The 17,579-nt window shown below is 39.5% G+C and overlaps 1 protein-coding gene and 1 pseudogene across 3 annotated transcripts in view; both read right to left on the bottom strand.

The window, feature by feature from the left end:
- Positions 1-303: 303 nt before the first annotated feature.
- The window catches only part of EFCAB3 (EF-hand calcium binding domain 3), a 493,997-nt gene continuing 476,721 nt past the window's right edge, over positions 304-17,579 (bottom strand). For all 3 annotated transcript variants that reach the window (XM_069541641.1, XM_069541642.1, XM_069541643.1), the window contains 4 exons: positions 11,263-11,456; positions 10,732-10,916; positions 7,214-7,336; positions 304-1,815 (listed from right to left, as the gene is read on the bottom strand). In XM_069541641.1, the coding sequence (XP_069397742.1) occupies positions 1,489-1,815; positions 7,214-7,336; positions 10,732-10,916; positions 11,263-11,456 (829 nt within the window). In that variant the 3' untranslated portion in view covers positions 304-1,488. The remainder of the gene's footprint in view (positions 1,816-7,213; positions 7,337-10,731; positions 10,917-11,262; positions 11,457-17,579) is intronic.
- Positions 14,973-15,945, bottom strand: LOC138414756 (protein SET-like; annotated as a pseudogene).

Raw genomic sequence — 17,579 nt, 5'->3', positions numbered from 1 at the left:
ATCCTAGATTTTCCAGGACAGATCTACTTAAAAATATTCTGTTCTGTTAGGCCAACTTATGCTGTTGTCAACAGTGTGTGATAATTTAATAGAATGTTTTTCTGTTAAGAATAATTTTAATAGAAGCTATCCTAGATTTTCCAGGACAGATCTACTTAAAAATATTCTGTTCTGTTAGCCCATTGACCCAAGGAAATATCCCAGGAATTCTAATATTTTGGCATCCAAATGAAATCTCTTAGGTTTTCTTGTTATACTTACACAGCCATAGCAAAAAAAACCCAAAAAACTTGTCAAACTGAATTTTGTTTTATGGATAGAAAATGTTTATTTATTTTTGTCCCAATCATAAAAATTATAAAGAATGGCAAATATTTTTAGACAGTTTTGAATATTCAAGGTAACACAAAATTACTTCAGGCTTATTTCATTGAACAGTTTTGGGAGCCTTCATTATCTTCATTACTTGTTCCTGGCATGTTATAATTTTACATTATAAGCCACTGTCTCCATCAGTGTGGAACATGTGTTTTCCTTTTTTTAGAAAAGAGAAAAGGTAATGGAGTATATACACTTAAATATGTTAAAATAATAAATGTTATGGTGTTTATATTTTTCCATAATAAAAAATTGCAACCCCTCACCAAGAAAGAGGGTGTGAGATCAGTTGTTTTTCAGAGTAATCCAAGGGATCAGGATTAGGATCCTTAGGAAAACCCATATCTAATCAAGGTTCCCTGGGGGATGGCAAAATTGTTCCCTGAAACTGAAAGGTCATTCTCTTGTGTTGCTTCTGGCCTCTTTCACAAGCAATAAAAAAATAAAAAGAATGCCACTAAGTCACATAAACTCAGATACTTATTGTTGAGAGGGCTGTTAGGAGGTCAGAGAGCAGCCCTGTGTTAAGTACCATCTTTGCTTTTATCCTTCCTGCTAAGGCCCAGGCAGCTTTGAGGTGCCCCAGGTGGGGGCAGCAGAGTGCAGCTGGTTGCTAGAGAAATCACCCCAAGGCATCTGCTGCTGCTGCTGCTGCTGCTGCTGCTAAGTCGCTTCATTCGTGTCCGACTCTGTGCGATCTCAGACGGCAGCCCACCAGGCTCCCCCGTCCCTGGGATTCTCCAGGCAAGAACACTGGAGTGGGTTGCCATTTCCTTCTCCAATGCATGAAAGTAAAAAGTGAAAGTGAAGTCGCTCAGTCGTGTCTGACTCTTCACGACCCCACGGACTGCAGCCTACGAGGCTCTTCTGTCCATGGGATTTTCCAGGCAAGAGTGCTGGCGTGGGGTGCCATTGCCTTCTCCCCAAGGCATCTATTTACCAGTTAAGAATTAGGAAAGGGAAACCATACTATGACTTAAACTTTTTTACTGGTCAGAATGCAAAAGATGTCAATGTTTCCAGCTGCTGAGGATGTATTAGACGAAAGCAAGAATAATTTTGATATCTATGAAAAAGTAGTTTGTGATGAGCTGTTTAGAAAACATAGTTTCATTGTCGAAAGCCCTTGAAGCCTTTCCGTTTTCTTTTTCTTCCTGTGTCTGTGTCACATTCACTGATATCTGAAGAGGACGAGAATACAGAATTGTGGAAGGCATTCCTGTTCACGTGGGCATCGTGTAACTTTAGGTCCTTCGGGGAAAGTAATTCTTGGCAGACATTCCAGGACCATGTATAAGTAGAAAAGGTGTCATAAAAGGACTCATTTTTACTCTCTATTCCAATCAAATCTCCCCGAATCTTCCGCCAGAGGTTTAGCATTTGTTTCCGGTGCTCAAGGGCAATTCCCAAGTTATAGGTTTCTGTAGCTCTCTTTACCTGCAGTGAGAGAGCAGTAGTTTATAGTAGTTACCGCAAAATATCTTTGGTTTCTGGACCACAATTCTAGATACCCCAAAGGTTATTTTTTCAAGTTACTTGAATGTCACTGAATTTATATATTAGGTAGTGCCTCTTGAGGACACATGAGTTAGCAGTGGATGAACAATGAAAATGTATTACTTAGTAGTAGTGAGATATTAAGAAATTTTATAAGAATTTAAAAACATGGTAGACTAAAACAAGGAGGAAATGTGGGATGGAGATGGGCTCTTAGAACAACACAAGTGCCAAGGACAGCACTCTGTCCAGCCTACAGCAGGAAGGCAGAAGATGCTGAGCTAAGGAGGTCCACAAGAAAAATGAAATGAAAACAGCCCAGTTGTGTTTGACTCTTTGAGGCCCCATGGACTGTAGCCCTCCAGGCTCCTCTGTCCATGGAATTCTCCAGGCCAGAATACTAGAGTGGGTAGCTATTCCCTTCTCTAGGAGATCTCCCCAACCCAGGGATCAAACCCAGGTCTCCAGCATGGCAGGCTGATTCTTTACTGTCTGAGCCACCAGGGAAGCCCGGAGGTCCACAAGGATTTGATTAAATCTAAGGATTAGGTGGCCATGGGAAAGTATTCCAGGGAGAGGAGACAGCATAACAAATGCTCCAAGGCAATTCATCCCAGAGCTGGTAGGGGAGTCCAGGCCCTAGCGTATCACTAAAGAGTTAACTTTGAGGAGAGGCAAGTCAGATGTTGTTGCCGTAATCAAGGCCTAAGACTTGTTCTCAGTGAGGTTGGGGAGACCCCTTTTGTCAGGGAAAGTCATGCTGTAGCGAGACACTTTTCTGTGGGAAGTGCAGTGAGACCCTCAGTTGTGTGGAGCAGAAAATACAGTTGAAATATGCTGCCATTGCCGAGAGGGAAGCATTTATTTCTTAAGCAGGACAGTGACAGGTTGGATCTTCTTAGGACCCATTCTCCATAGCAGCTGTGTGGAGAACAGGTGGAGCTGTGAGGAAGGGATAGCAGGTTGGAAGTTGTTGTCCAGGTAAAGCCTAACGAGGGCTTCAGTTTAGGCAATAGCAATACAATGGAATGAATGGGACAGATTTGAAAAATCTTTGGGAAAATGGGAGTAGCCAGATTTGGTGATTAGTATAAGTGGGGAATGAGGAAAAAACATAACTTAAGGATGGTTGCCAAATTCAGACTTAAATTGAAGAAAGTGGGGAATACCACTACACCATTCAGGTATGACGTAAGTCAAATCCCTTATGACTACACAGTGGAAGTGAGAAATCGATTTAAAGGACTAGATCTGATAGACAGAGTGCCTGATGAACTATGGACGGAGGTTCGTGACATTGTACAGGAGACAGGGATCAAGACCATCCCCAAGAAAAGGAAATGTCAAAAAGCAAAATGGCTGTCTGAGGAGGCCTTACAAATAGCTGTGAAAAGAAGAGAAGCGAAAAGCAAAGGAGAAAAGGAAAGATATAAGCATCTGAATGCAGAGTTTCAAAGAATAGCAAGGAGAGATAAAAAAGCCTTCCTCCCCGATCAATGCAAAGAAATAGAGGAAAACAATAGAATGGGAAAGACTAGAGATCTCTTCGAGAAAATTCCAAGGGAACATTTCATGCAAAAATGGGCTCAATAAAGGACAGAAATGGACCTAACAGAAGCAGAAGATATTAAGAAGAGGTGGTACGCAGAAGAACTGTACAAAAAAAAATCTTCACAACCCAGATAATCACAATGGTGTGATCACTCATCTAGAGCCAGACATCCTGGAATGTGAAGTCAAGTGGGCCTTAGGAAGCATCACTACGAACAAAGCTAGTGGAGGTGATGGAATTCCAGTTGAACTATTTCAAGTCCTAAAAGATGATGCTGTGAAAGTGATGCACTCAATATGCCAGCAAATTTGGAAAACTCAGCAGTGGCCACAGGACTGGAAAAGGTCAGTTTTCATTCCAACCCCAAAGAAAGTCAATGCCAAAGAATGCTCAAACTACCACACAATTGTACTCATCTCACATGCTAATAAAATAATGCTCAAAATTCCCCAAGCCAGGCTTCAGTAGTATGCGAACCGTGAACTTCCAGATGTTCAAGCTGATTTTAGAAATGGCAGAGGAACCAGAGATCAAATTGCCAATATCTGCTGGATCATGGAAAAAGCAAGAGAGTTCTAGAAAAACATCTATTTCTGCTTTATTGACTATGCCAAAGCCCTTGACTGTGTGGATCACAATAAACTGTGGAAAATTCTTGAAGAGATGGGAATACCACACCACCTGACTTGCCTCTTGAGAAGCCTGTATGCAGGTCAGGAAGCAACAGTTAAAACTGGACATGGAACAACAGACTGGTTCCAAATAAGAAAAGGAGTACGTCAAGGCTATATATTGTCACCCTGCTTATTTAACTTATATGCAGAGTACATCATAAGAAGCGCTGGGCTAGATGAAGCACAAGCTGGAATCAAGATTGGCAGGAAAAATACCAATAACCTCAGATATGCAGATGACACCACCCTTATGGCAGAAAGTGAAGAAGAACTAAAGAGCCTCTTGATGAAAGTGAAAGAGGAGAGTGAAAAAGTTGGCTTAAAGCTCAACATTCAGAAAATGAAGATCATGGCATCCGGTCCCCTCACTTGATGGCAAATAGATGGGGAAACAGTGGAAACAGTGGCTGACTTTATTTTTGGGGGCTCCCAAATCACTGCAGATGGTGATTGCAGCCACGAAATTAAAAGATGCTTACTCCTTGGAAGGAAAGTTATGAGCAACCTAGACAGCATAGTAAAAGAGCAGAGATGTTACTTTGTCTACAAAGGTCCGTCTAGTCAAGGCTGTGGTTTTTCTAGTAGTCATGTATGGATGTGAGAATTAGATCATAAAGAAAGACTTGATGCTTTTGAACTGTGGTGTTGGAGAAGACCCTTGAGAGTCCCTTGGACTGCAAGGAGATCCAACCAGTCCATCCTAAAGGAGATCAGTCCTGGGTGTTCATTGGAAGGACTGATGTTGAACCTGAAACTCTTATACTTTGGCCACCTGATGAGAAGAGCTGACTCATTTGAAAAGACCCTGTTGCTGGGAAAGATTGAGGGCAGGAGGAGAAGGGGACGACAGAGGATGAGATGGTTGGATGGAATCACTGACTCAATGAACATGGGTTTGGGTAGACTCTGGCAGTTGGTGATGGACAGGGAGACCTGGCATGCTGTGGTTCATGGGGTTGCAAAGAGTCAGACATGACTGAGCAACTGAACTGAACTGAAGGTTGGCTCTTGGCCTTCAAGTCTCAGTGCCTAGGGAGATGGTAGTATGGAATCCTCGAGGAAGAGCCAGTTTGATGTGTAAGATGATGAGTTTGGTTTTGGATGCGTCCAGCTGGATATGCTGTGAGACAGCAGGGTAAATATGCTCAGCAGGTAATCAGTGAGATGAGGCAGTACTGGAAAGATGTCTAGGCCAGTGACAGTTAAGACTGATCAGGTGTATAGGTGGCAGCTGAAACAAGGCGAATCAGAGTGTAGGAAGATTGAGGGTAGGAACGGTGTTTTTTATTCTGTGGTATCTCCTAATCTCAGAACCTTGTTAACACTGGATAAATATTTACTGAACAAGTGAATGTGTTTAATAAGAAGAGCAGTAAGATGAGACTAGAAAACTAGGAAATATCAAGACTTAAGGAACTTAAATGTCCACTGACAGATGAATGGATAAAGAAGATGTGGGTTTATATATATACAGTGGAATACTACTCAGCCATAGAAAAGAATGAAATAAGGGCATTTCCAGCAACATGGGTGGATCTGGAGAGTATCATACTGAGTGAAGTAAGTCAGACAGAGAAAGACAAACATATGATATCACTTATATGTGACATCACAAAAAGATGATATGGATTAACTTACTTACAAAATAGGAATAGGCTTACAGACATAGGAAACAAACTTATGGTTACCAAAGTTTGAAGGGGGAAAGGGGGGAGGGGTAAATTAGGAATTTGGGATTAACAGATATACACCACTATATATAAAATACATAGATAAAAAACAAGGACCTATTTTATAGCACAGGGAAGTATAATCAATATCTTATATAACCTATAATAAAAAAGAATCTGAAAAAGGATATATTTATTTGTGTATGTATAACTGCATCACTTTGATGTATACCTCAAACACTGCAAATCAATTGTACTTCAACTATAGAAAAAAAGGGTGAACCTCAGGAAATAGAAGAGAGAGGAAAGATACAGAGAGACACATAGAATTGAAGATGCATTGTAAAGGCTAAGAAAGTGAAAGTGTTAGTTGCTGAGTTGTGTCTGACTCTTTGCAACCTCTTGGATTGTAGCCCACGAAGCTTCTGTCCATGGAACTCTCCAGGCAAGAATACTAGGAATGGGTAGCCATTTCCTTCTCCCAATTCTTTACCATCTCAGCCACCAGGGAAGCCCCATTGTAAAGGCTAAGGAAGTAGAATGTGTCTTGGAGAGCTTGATCATTAGTGTCAAATGCAGAAGGGAGCTGGCATAAAATAAATACACCACAGTTTCTTTCTGGGAGACAAAAGTTGCTAAGAAGTGAGGGCACGAAAGCAGACACCCAGTACAGAGTTGGGGTTAAAGTGTGGATTCTACAGAATCCAAGGTACCTATGCTTATAATTCTGGTTTTATTACTTTCTAGCTGTGTGCCTTTGGGCAAACCATGTAACCTCTCTGTGCATAAAAATGACAAGGAGTAACAGTGCCTAATGCAAAGGTTTGTTGTGGTAAGTAAATGAATTAGTACCTATAAAGTACTTGTAGAGTGCGTACAGAGCACACTCCTGGTACCTAGGAAACGTAATTAAACTACTATTACTGTTATTCTTTTAGCTGCCATAATAAAGATTCAGTCACTCATCACAATTCCCTGAGTACAACCCTCACCGTGACTGCTGGTTTACTACCTTAACTAGTTGCTGTCTCCAGCATGAAACAAATGAATGCCCCAGAAATGATGCTGGGTACAACTCCAAAGGAGAAATGATCTGGTCTTAAGGACAGAGAACAGAAAAAAAAAAAATCTTGGTTTTATGGTTGTAGTGTGTATGTGCTCAGCCATTTCCAACGCCCTGCAACCCCATGCCCATGGGTCCATGCCCTCTGCCAGGCCCCTGTGTCCATGAGACTTTCTAGGCAAGAATACTGGAGAGGGCTGCCATCTCCTCCTCCAGGGGATCTTCATGAGCCAAGGATAAAACGGGTCTCCCATGTCTCCTGTATTGCAAGCAGATTCTTTACCGCTGAGCCACCAGGGAAGTTCTATGGTTGTAGTAATGAAGTGGAAAACATTTTTGTCCATGGTTTCTGGGAAGGCATTCAACAGTGAATACTCACGTGTGGTTTAATAGCAGCTGCATCAGCCACTGTCCAGTTCTGCTTTCTCTTGAGTATTTGATCAATGGTGAGGATATCAGTTGAGTAGCCTGAGGTAGGGTCAACAGGTTTTATATTTGCTGCCTTTATAAACATTTAAAAAAGAAGGTGAGTAACATATTTAAGTTGAATTGCATAACAAAGACAAAATACACAGAAATATACTGTATTATGAAAGGGTGTGTATATGATTTATAAGATTATTTCTACACCACTTGTCAGTTGCTTCAAGGCACCTGGTATAGTGCCATGTGTAAATGGCATCAAGCAAACTCTCTTAATAGTGAAGCCTAGTCACAAGACAAGTATAGACCAGAGGATGGTTTATGTTTGGGATGGATGTAGGGAGTAGAGAGGCACCAACTCCATCCTCACTCAAACTTGCAAAGCATTGAAAATGACTGTGCCCTCCACAGAGCACAACCTGGACTACTTCCAAAATTCTCACAGGAAACCAGCCATCTGTTTTTCCCTGTTCCTGGACTGCTGAACAGTGTTGATGGAAATCATATAAATATGCAGATTGCTTTCTTTGAAAATGTGTATGACCCAGGCTCATCCAGGTTCTCAGTACTGCTTGACATTACTTTTCTTCATTTGCAGATCTTATAGCTCTCACAGCGGCTGCTGGAAAACCAAACCTTTAAACTCCCTTAGCTAATGATCTTGTCTCTTCACATTTATCTAACATGAATTCTTTTTGCTCTTCTTTCCACCTTAGGATTTTTCCATCCTTTAACTCATTTTTTCCTCCTTCCCTCTCATATGTGAAAGTTTTTCCTAATTTTCAAGGTCTCTTTGTATATCATTATTTATTCACCTCCCTTCAATTTACTTCTTTCCAGCGCTGGTTTCATGGGTGTATGACTTGTGTAATTACACAGGGCCTTGTCTTTAGAAGGGCCCTGAGTTTGGTTTGATGTTTTACGTTGCTGTTTTTAAATTTTTAACTATTTTTGGACAAGGGGACCTACATTTTCATTTTGCACTGGGCCTAGCCAGTCTTGCCTCTCTTCTACATCTTCAAACATCTTCAGTTTCTCTTTAAGCAGTGGTTTTCAGCTTTGGATGCATAGTGGAACTTTAAAAAGTCCTGAGGCCAAGGCCCCATTCCCAGAGATTCGATTTAACTAGACAGAGTTGAGGCCAGGACAGCAGGACTGTAAAAGCTCTCCCTGGGGATTCTGTTGTACAACCAAGATTGAGAACCAGAGTTCTAAGGGTTCTTCCTCCTGGCTATAAAAGTGCTCATCTCTTACATCTTGAAACAGATACTTATAGACTCCAATTCTCCATCAAGCTATAGTTTCATGTTTATCTTCCTGTTACAAAAACAGTTAAATTTTTGTAAGAGGATTTGATCCCCCCTCCTTACTGCTCCTTTGCATTATCAGTTTCTGAAGAGGCATGACAAAAATCTTCCACTGTGATTATGGACTTGCTTATTCATTTAATATTTATTTTTACCATGTATAATACCTAAAAAGTCTAAAGCTAATCCTTCTTATTCTGTTAAATATCACCTTATCTGTCAATTTGTTACGTACATACAGATTCAGAATAGTTTTATCTTCCTGATGATCAAAAATTTTTTTAAATTGAAGCATAGTTCACTTTCTATATTAGATTCAAATGAACAAACAGTAATTCAACATTTAATAGATTATATCCCATACAAAGTTATCATAAAGTATTAGCTATACTTCCTGTATTGTACACTACATCCTTGTAACTTGTTTTATATCTAGAGTGGTTTGTACCTCTTAATCTCCTTTACCTATTTTGCTCCTGTCCTCATCCTTCTCCCTCCTGGTAAACAGTTTGTTTTCTTTATCAGTGAATTTGTGTCTGTTTTATTTTGAAGATTCTCCTGATTATTAAAAACCATTAAATAGCATCTTTATGTTTTGCCTAAATTTTCTCTCCCCCCTCCAATAAATGGATAACAGCTTATTTTGATTTGTATTTGCCTGATATATCTTCTTCTGTCCCTTTATTTTCAAGTTTCTGGGTCATAATTTAGGTAAAAAGATATATATCTTAAAACTACTTTAAAAAAAATCAGCACCCTTTCTTTTAAACTTGAAAATAATTCTTTCTTCCTTCCTCCCTCCCTTCCCCTTATTATTTTTTTTTAAACTAGTGTCTTTAATCGTTTCTTGTGATACTGATATATTTGGATTTTTCTGCCTATTTTGTTTCATACTTTCTATTTTCCCATGTTCTCTTTTTTTTCTTATTTTTTTATTCCTCTATGGTTTGGCAATATTCATTTTAGTTTTTACTGATTATCTTCATGTTTTTAATATTTACAATTAATGCAACAAATTATAGATTTAATCAATATCGTAAGCCTCTCCCCAAACAATAAAAAGAACTTAGCTTTCATTCTGAGCACCACCCTCCTCATCTTCCATGTTAGCATGGTGTAGTATTTTATTTCTTATTGTCTGATACTCTCCAAACCAGTACTTCTTTTTTTATTTCAGTATATAAATGTTTAATTCTGATTGCTTCTTTGGGTTTTCATTTTCCCAGGTATATGTAAAATTTAATAAAATGTGTATGCTTTTCTCTTTTATCTCTCTTATGTCTTATATCCCATGTGTTTTCCAGCTTTTTGGTCTTGGGCAATCAAACATGGAAAGATAACGTCTCAGGGTAGTTTTAATTTGGATCTTTTATGAAGAGTGAGACTGAGTACCTTTTTATGTTTTTGAGAACTGTCTGCTCATATCTTTTGCTCATTTTTATATAGGTTAGTTTTTTCTAATCACTTTGAAGCTCTCTGATGTATGAGTTGCAAATGTGACTTTTTTGCCATGTAGAATTTTAAAATTATTTTTTATTTTTTAACTGTGCCACACAACATGCAGAATCTTAGTTCCCCAACCAGGGATTGAACCCATGACCTTTGCAGCAGAAGCATGTTGTCTTAACCACTGGACTGCTAGGGAAGTCCCTGAAACTTGAAAGTTTCATTCCTTGGTTTCTAATCAACATTTATAGTACATTAGATTAGATGTTATAATAGACTAGATTAGAATTATAGTACTATACATTTTTCAGCAATTTTAATGATTTGTTTAAATTAAATGAAATATTTATTGTTGTTGTTTAGTTGCTAAGTCATGTCCAGCTCTTGTAATCCCATAGTCTATAGCCTGCCAGGCTTCACTGTCCATGGGATTTCCCAGGCAAGAATACTGGAATGGGTTGCCATTTCCTTTTACAGGGGATCTTCTTGACCCAGGGATCAAACAAGCGTCTTCTGCATTGGCAGAAGTGGATTCTTTACCACTGAGCTATGAGGGAAGCCTTTTACACCTGGATTTTAAATTTAGGAACATGGCTATGGAGTCTGGTTTGAAATATCATGACTGAAAATATTTGTCATTAAGAAGCACATTACTAGTTCTGTTAAGTTAGAACTTAAAAAACCTAAATATTGAACTGATATGACATAATCCAAATCTCACCTGTGTTTTCCAGTCTTTTTTATGGAAAAAATAGTTCTCAAAGAAATTCAGAGGTTCCTTTCTCTTCAGCATTTCTAATTTCTGTATGTCTTTGAATGGCTTTCCCATTACCACTCCATCCACATTAGGAAACAGTGGAAAGATGGGTATTTTTGAATATGGGCTATCTGAAGGAGGATTGCATTCTGAAAATATAAAAACGAAAAAATGTAAGAAGAAATTCCCGTAGAAGACATAACCGTGATGCCTAATTTGCCCTTTGCCTGTTCATCTCCTCAGTGGCCCTGCCACCCCTTCTTCATTCTCCTGCTCCCACCACCCCACCCATCCGCAGACTTTCAGCTGTATCCAGGTGTCTAGGGATTTAGGTAAAATGCACATTTGTTTCAAATGATATCTGTGTGACAGACCAGTCACTCAGAATACGCTGTGGCCCTACTCTTAAAGCACTTGGCATCTAGTATTTATTTCTGACCAGTAATATACACACACATCTTTTACAATGGTGGGGAGAGGACAAATGACTCTTACTCTTGAGCTCGTCGAGAAATTTAAATAAATCCTTTTCTTTCATTATTGCAATCCGAGCAGCATTAGCGAAAGCAGCTGTGCTTGAGCTTGGAGGTGTGCATATGTCTGGCTTAAATCTCCTTTTTCCATAACCCGTAGTATCCGGGCTCCACACCATTCCTGAGGTGGTTTCCTGGAATTTTCTTCGGAAATAGCTAGGAAATAAAGATAATTTAGAGATGGTTAAAAAGTGCCTGACTGTTGGACAGAAAGAAAAAGAAGTCAATTTGCAAGTTATATATGCTGAATATGTTTAAGTTGTATAGTCATTTAATACCATTTATGTGACATTTATAGAATATCTACTGACATTTTCCACAGACCATTTGATTACTTTATATATGCAGTCCCTGGGCTCTGGCTTCCTTCCTCTGCTCCAAGACTTCCCAGTCTTGTCTAGAAAAACACCAAGCAATTTTGATCTCTGACAAACCCTTAAGTGGTATCAACTTGACTATAAACATTAGTCATGCCTACTATTATATTATTTTGTGGTTTTTTAAAATTGAAGTGCAGCTTCTATACAATATCATATGCTACAGGTGTATAATATAGTAATTTTATGTTGGGTTTTAAAATGCAACATTTTTTAAATTGAAAGAAATTCTCATTGCAGAGAATCTGGAAGAGTTAGAAAAGTATAAAGAAAATGTTACCAGTAATCTTATTATCCACAGATGTCCACAGTAAATCACTACTGTAATTCTTTACAATCTGTGTGTGTGTGCGTGTGTGTGCGTGTGTGTATGTGCGTGTGTGTGTGCTTGTGTGTATGTGCGTGTGTGTGCATGCGTGTGTGTGTGTGCGTGTGTACATGTACATGCAGTCATGTGTATGAATGTATTTAGGAGATATGTTACTGTGCATTTTAGGTTATAAATTCTTTATGTGCCACAGGCTACATATGATAAAAGGTCTCTAACTCACAGCACAAACATTCCCAAAGGTATGTTTGGAATATCAGTGACAGGTCAGATTCCTTCTTGCTGCTGAGACAGAGACTCCTCTTAGCAGCTGAGGCAGGGATCTGGTCGCTCATTGCTTAGATGGAAAAACATGTTTCTCACTGATTTGTTGCAGTGGGGGCTTCAGTACCAAAGTGGAAGATCTCACAGTGTGCTGAGTGGAGGAATGTCCCAGAGAACAAGATATAGGACCTTGCTTCTCATTACTTCACAGGTTTCTTTCTACTACAGCATCAGGAGGCTTCACTTCTCCCTGGGATGGTGACGAGCAATCGCTCTTTTCCTCTCAGGAAGAGGGAAAGAACTCGTTCTAAATATTGGAGCTGCAGCAGTGGTTGGGTAGGAGATGTGCTAATTGTGTTCTGATTGGAGTCTGGTTTGTAATCAGATACTTCCTTCCCTAACCTTTTTTTTTTTAAAAATGTATTTTATATTGGAGTATAGTTGCTTAACAATGTTGTGTTAGTTACAAGTATACCACAGAGTGGTTTAGTTATCCCTATACATATATCTATTCTTTTTCATATTATTTACCCATTTAGGATATTACAGAGTATTGAGCAGAGTTCCCTGTAAGTCCTTGTTGGTTACTATTTTAAACTTTTTATTTTGTAGTGGGGTATAGCCGATTAACAAAAATGTTGTGATAGTTTCAGGTGAACAGCGAAGGCACTCACCCATACATACACACATATTCATTCTCCTCCAAACTCCCCTCCCATCCAGGCTGCCACATAACATTGAACAGAGTTCTATGTGCTATACAGTAGGTCCTTGTTGGTTATCCATTTAAAATGTAGCAGTGTGTACATGTCCATCCCAAATTACCTAACTATTCCTTTCCCCTGTTCCTCCCCCCAGAAACCATAAGCTCCTTCTCTAAGTTTGTGAGTCTGTTTCTGTTCTGTAAATAAGTTCATTTGTGTCATTTTAAAAAGATTCCACCTGTAAGTGTTATCATGTCATATTTGTCTTTCTCTGCCTGGCTTACTTAGTATGATAATCTCCAAGTTTATCCACGTTGCTGCAAATGTCATTGTCCCATTCTTCTTAACGGCTGAGTAACATTCCACTGTATGTATGTACCACATCTTCTCTACCCATTCAGCTGGCAGTGGACATTTTGGGTGCATCCATGTATACAGCGCTGCAATGAATGCTGGATATATCCTTTCAGACCAGGTTTTTCTCTGATATATGCCCAGGAGTGGGATTGCTGGGTCATATGGTAGCTCTAGTTTTAGTTTCGTAAGGAACCTGAATATTATCTTCCATAGTGGCTGTGACCAATATCAGCTGCGTACCAGGTTATGTTTACAACTGTTTCCTTTCTTCCCTCCTTCCCTTCCTTCCTTTTTTCCTGTTTCAATCTTTCTTCACTATCACAGGTTTTCCTTAACTATCTCTTGATCTTTGGATGTCTATTCATACTTAAGAGTGAGAATAAATACTCTTTAAGGCCACAATACTCATTCATTGGTGTGGTGGATCTTATTGAGTAGGAAATTTACTGTCAGGTAACTGGTTGGAGCATTGTTTCATTAAGGGTCTTTTAATTGTGGTTGTCTGGGTTTTTTCTTTCTGTGTTTGTCTAGTCAATTTCTCTGGAGAGGGGTCCTCTACTATTTTATCTAGTATAAAAGTCTAGCTGTTAGTGGGGTTTAGGGAAGGGGAAGGTGGCTGGTAGAGTCTCACCATTCAGTAAGTGGAATTTCATGTAACCCTGTTTTCACTGATACCCTCATCCTCAGTTATGTCTGATCTCCCTGAGCCCAATCTCTGGTACAACCTCTTCAGAGAGTTAACTGCCAAGCAGTCACTTGGTTGTGTGGGGTTAGAGAGAGGAATCTAAGGGTCAACCTGCTTCTCAATGCTACTTTTAACTAGTATTTGTATTTGGGGCTCCCTACACCTCTGCTTTATTTTTTTTATTTTTTTCTTTGTGTACACATTTAGTTTTATTGTAACAAAGCAACTTGTACACTTTTAACGTTTAAAACTGAGCATCATCTTTCCTTTCCAGTGAAGCAAAAAGAAAAATTTAAAAATAAACAGGAACAAAATTACAATAGAGAATGTCAATTGCAAATAAGATCCTACAGGTTCTGCTGATTCTCCCATCGAGTGGCAGGGCTCAAGTCATCATTAGGAGAGAATTTTATTTTAAAAGTGTCATCTTAAACTGCAAGGATGTCCGTTAAACATCACAATTAAACATGCCAAAGGAGAAGCCATGTTGTCAAAATGCCCACTTAACCCACCCAAACATCTCAAACCCACCCTTTGCTGACCTTCTATAACCCCATTTTTTTAAGTTTTTTTTTTTAAACAAGAGAAAGTAGACAGATACATGTTGGTAAATGCTAACTGTCCATATTCACATAGAGACACAGTGTAATCTCTGAGCCCAATCTACCGAGAAAGGAGGAAAAAAGCTAGAATTCTATGCACTACTACACAGGGGCCTAGCACCCTCCAGCTTCCAGCAGAGCTAAGGGAGCAGAAGGTTTTTCTTTTTTTCCCACAGAGGATGGTGGTGTTGATTCCATAGTTTTTGTTGAGACAGGAAGGGATAAAAATGAATTTGGAACAGAAAGGGGTAGAGACTCTTGTCCCACTGAATTCTGCTCAAGGTATTTCCTCCCCCTCCCCAAATAAGTTGTGAACCATGGTATAAAGGAGAAAAAAGACCTCAGAAACTGGGCGACTGAGCACAAGAGGAGGAAAAAAAATTAAAGACTGCAACTTGCTCCCAGGGACTGGAGAAAATTAAAAATGGTTGGAATCCATCAGTGTTCCATTAGTCATCTTCTCCTTCATCTTCCTCTCCTTCCTCCCCCTCATCATCATCTTCATCTTCTTCACCTTCATCCTCATCCCCTTCTTCATCAATGTCTTCCAATCCTTCTTCCTCTTCGTCATCGTCGTCATCCTCTTCTCCTTCCCCTTCCTCATCATCCATGTCAGGAACCAAGTAGTACTGTAATGGATTTGGCCAAATATCATCTTTGATGACCTCTCCTAACTCATCTGCACCTGCATCAGAATGATCAGTAAACCAGGTGAAGAAGCTTTCTGGTTCCTCATGCTGTCTCTTCCTGCTGGCTTTATTCTGTGTTTGACTTGATCGTTTCATCAAATCCTTTCCAGATTTCCATTTGATTTCAGTGGACTTTGAAGATGGATCACCACTCTCATTCAGATGAAATTCTTTGGAGAGAATTTTATTTTCGAAGTAAGGGTTTTCATCAAAATAAAAATCTATTCTGTAACCTGATTTAATGTCTTCAAATTCTGTCACTTCAACTCTTGTCAAATAATGCAGCGCCTCTTCATCCTCCTCCCCAAGCAGTGCAGACACTTGTGGATGGTTAACAAATGTTGTTACCCAAAAATCTGGGATTTTGGTGATCAATTCTGACCTCTTCTGAAAAAATGGTTGGCGGAGTTTGTTATATTTCTGTTCTACTTTCAAAATCTCCTCACTGGCTTGTTCATTAAGTCTATCTATTTCATTTTGTACTTCATCAATATGTTCAATTGCTTCTTGCTATTCTTTTTCTTCCTTCAGCAAGTTTGAAGAAGCAGATGCCTCATCTGGCCTGGAGGCAGGAGTAGGCCTGGCTTTCTTCAGTTTCTTCGCTTGGGGTGGAAGGGAAGACTGGTGTTTGGGGGCCATGATGGGGAAAAAACGCCAAGAATCCTCCCAGGAGAAGAGAGAGGAACTGCGAGCTCAGAGAACTCCACCTCTGCTTTATTGAGCCCATCTTTGCATGAAATGTTCCGTTGGTAAATCTAATTTTCTTGAAGAGATCTCTAGTCTTTTCCATTCTGTTATTTTCCTCTGTTTCTTTGCATTGATTGCTGAGGAAGGCTTTCTTATCTCTCCTTGCTATTCTTTGGAACTCGGCATTCAGATGCTTATATCTTTCCTTTTCTCCTTAGCTTTTTGCTTCTCTTCTTTTCACAGCTCTTTGTAAGGCCCTCCTCTGACAGCCATTTTGCCTTTTTGCATTTGTTTTCCATGGGGATGGTCTGGTTCCCTGTCTCTTGTACAATGTCACGAACCTCCATCCATAGTTCATCAGGCACTGATGCTGAAGCTGAAACTCCAATACTTTGGCCACCTCATGCGAAGAGTTGACTTATTGGAAAAGACTCTGATGCTGGGAGGGATTGGGGGCAGGAGGAGAAGGGGACGAGAGAGGATGAGATGGCTGGATGGCATCACTGACTCGATGGACGTGAGTCTGAGTGAACTCCAGGAGTTGGTGATGGACAGGGAAGCCTGGCGTGCTGTGATTCATGGGGTCGCAAAGAGTCGGACACGACTGAGTGACTGAACTGAACTGAACTGAACTGAGTGTCTCAATTCCTGAGTGTTTCAAGTGTTCTTCAGTGAGAACTGGCTTGCTTCTTGAGCTCTACTGAAGCCATTCAGGTTTCAGCTTCTTCTGATCTCACTAGCCGGTAAACAGTCATTCATTTCCTGTCCAGCTTCCAATTATGTTGATATCATTTTTCAGCTCTTATTCCTGTTTCTATGACTTCTAAAATGCTTTTGCTATTATTTTAGTGTAATATCAGAAGGAAGAAAAAGTTAAAACATGCACTTATTCTAGTATATTTAACATGACTGCTATTTTTTAACCCCTAAAACTTGGCTTTCTTCCCATCATCCTTTTGGAACTGAAGTTCACTTATGATTTCTTTTTTTATTTTTTGGAGACTAAGTAGTTCACTTTTTTTTATTTAAAATTTTTATTTTTACTTTATTTTGCTTTACAATACTGTATTGGTTTTGCCATACATTGACATGAATCCGCCACACACTTATGATTTCTTAAACTACCAAAGCTAATTCCATCCATTCAGTCCTCATTTTAACTGGCCTCACTTTAGTATTTAATACTGGTGTAAAACCTATGTTGTTGAATTTCTCTGTGACCTTGGTTTCTCGATTCCTTACTATCTTGTTTCTTTTCTTCTTTTTTTTTCAATTTGGCTGTGCTGGGTCTTAGTTGCAGCATGTGGGATCTTTGTTGCCATGTATGTGAGGATTAAAATAGATATGTATATTCTATGCTTATATACATAGTTGAAAGTGAAAGTGTTTTTCTGGAATTGAGCTGCATAAGTTGCTTATTTTTGAGATTAGTTGTTTGTTAGTTGCTTCATTTGCTATTATTTTCTCCCATTCAGAAGTCTATGTCCGATGCAGGATACAGCATGCTTGTGGCTGGTGCACGGGGATGACCCAGAGAGATGTTATGGGGAGGGAGGTGGGAGGGGGGTTCATGTTTGGGAACGCAT

This window comes from Ovis canadensis, chromosome 11 (genome assembly GCF_042477335.2).
Source record: "Ovis canadensis isolate MfBH-ARS-UI-01 breed Bighorn chromosome 11, ARS-UI_OviCan_v2, whole genome shotgun sequence".
Lineage (NCBI taxonomy): Eukaryota > Metazoa > Chordata > Mammalia > Artiodactyla > Bovidae > Ovis > Ovis canadensis.
Note: the sequence above shows the minus strand (reverse complement) of the source record. Positions and strands in the feature narration are given on the sequence as shown.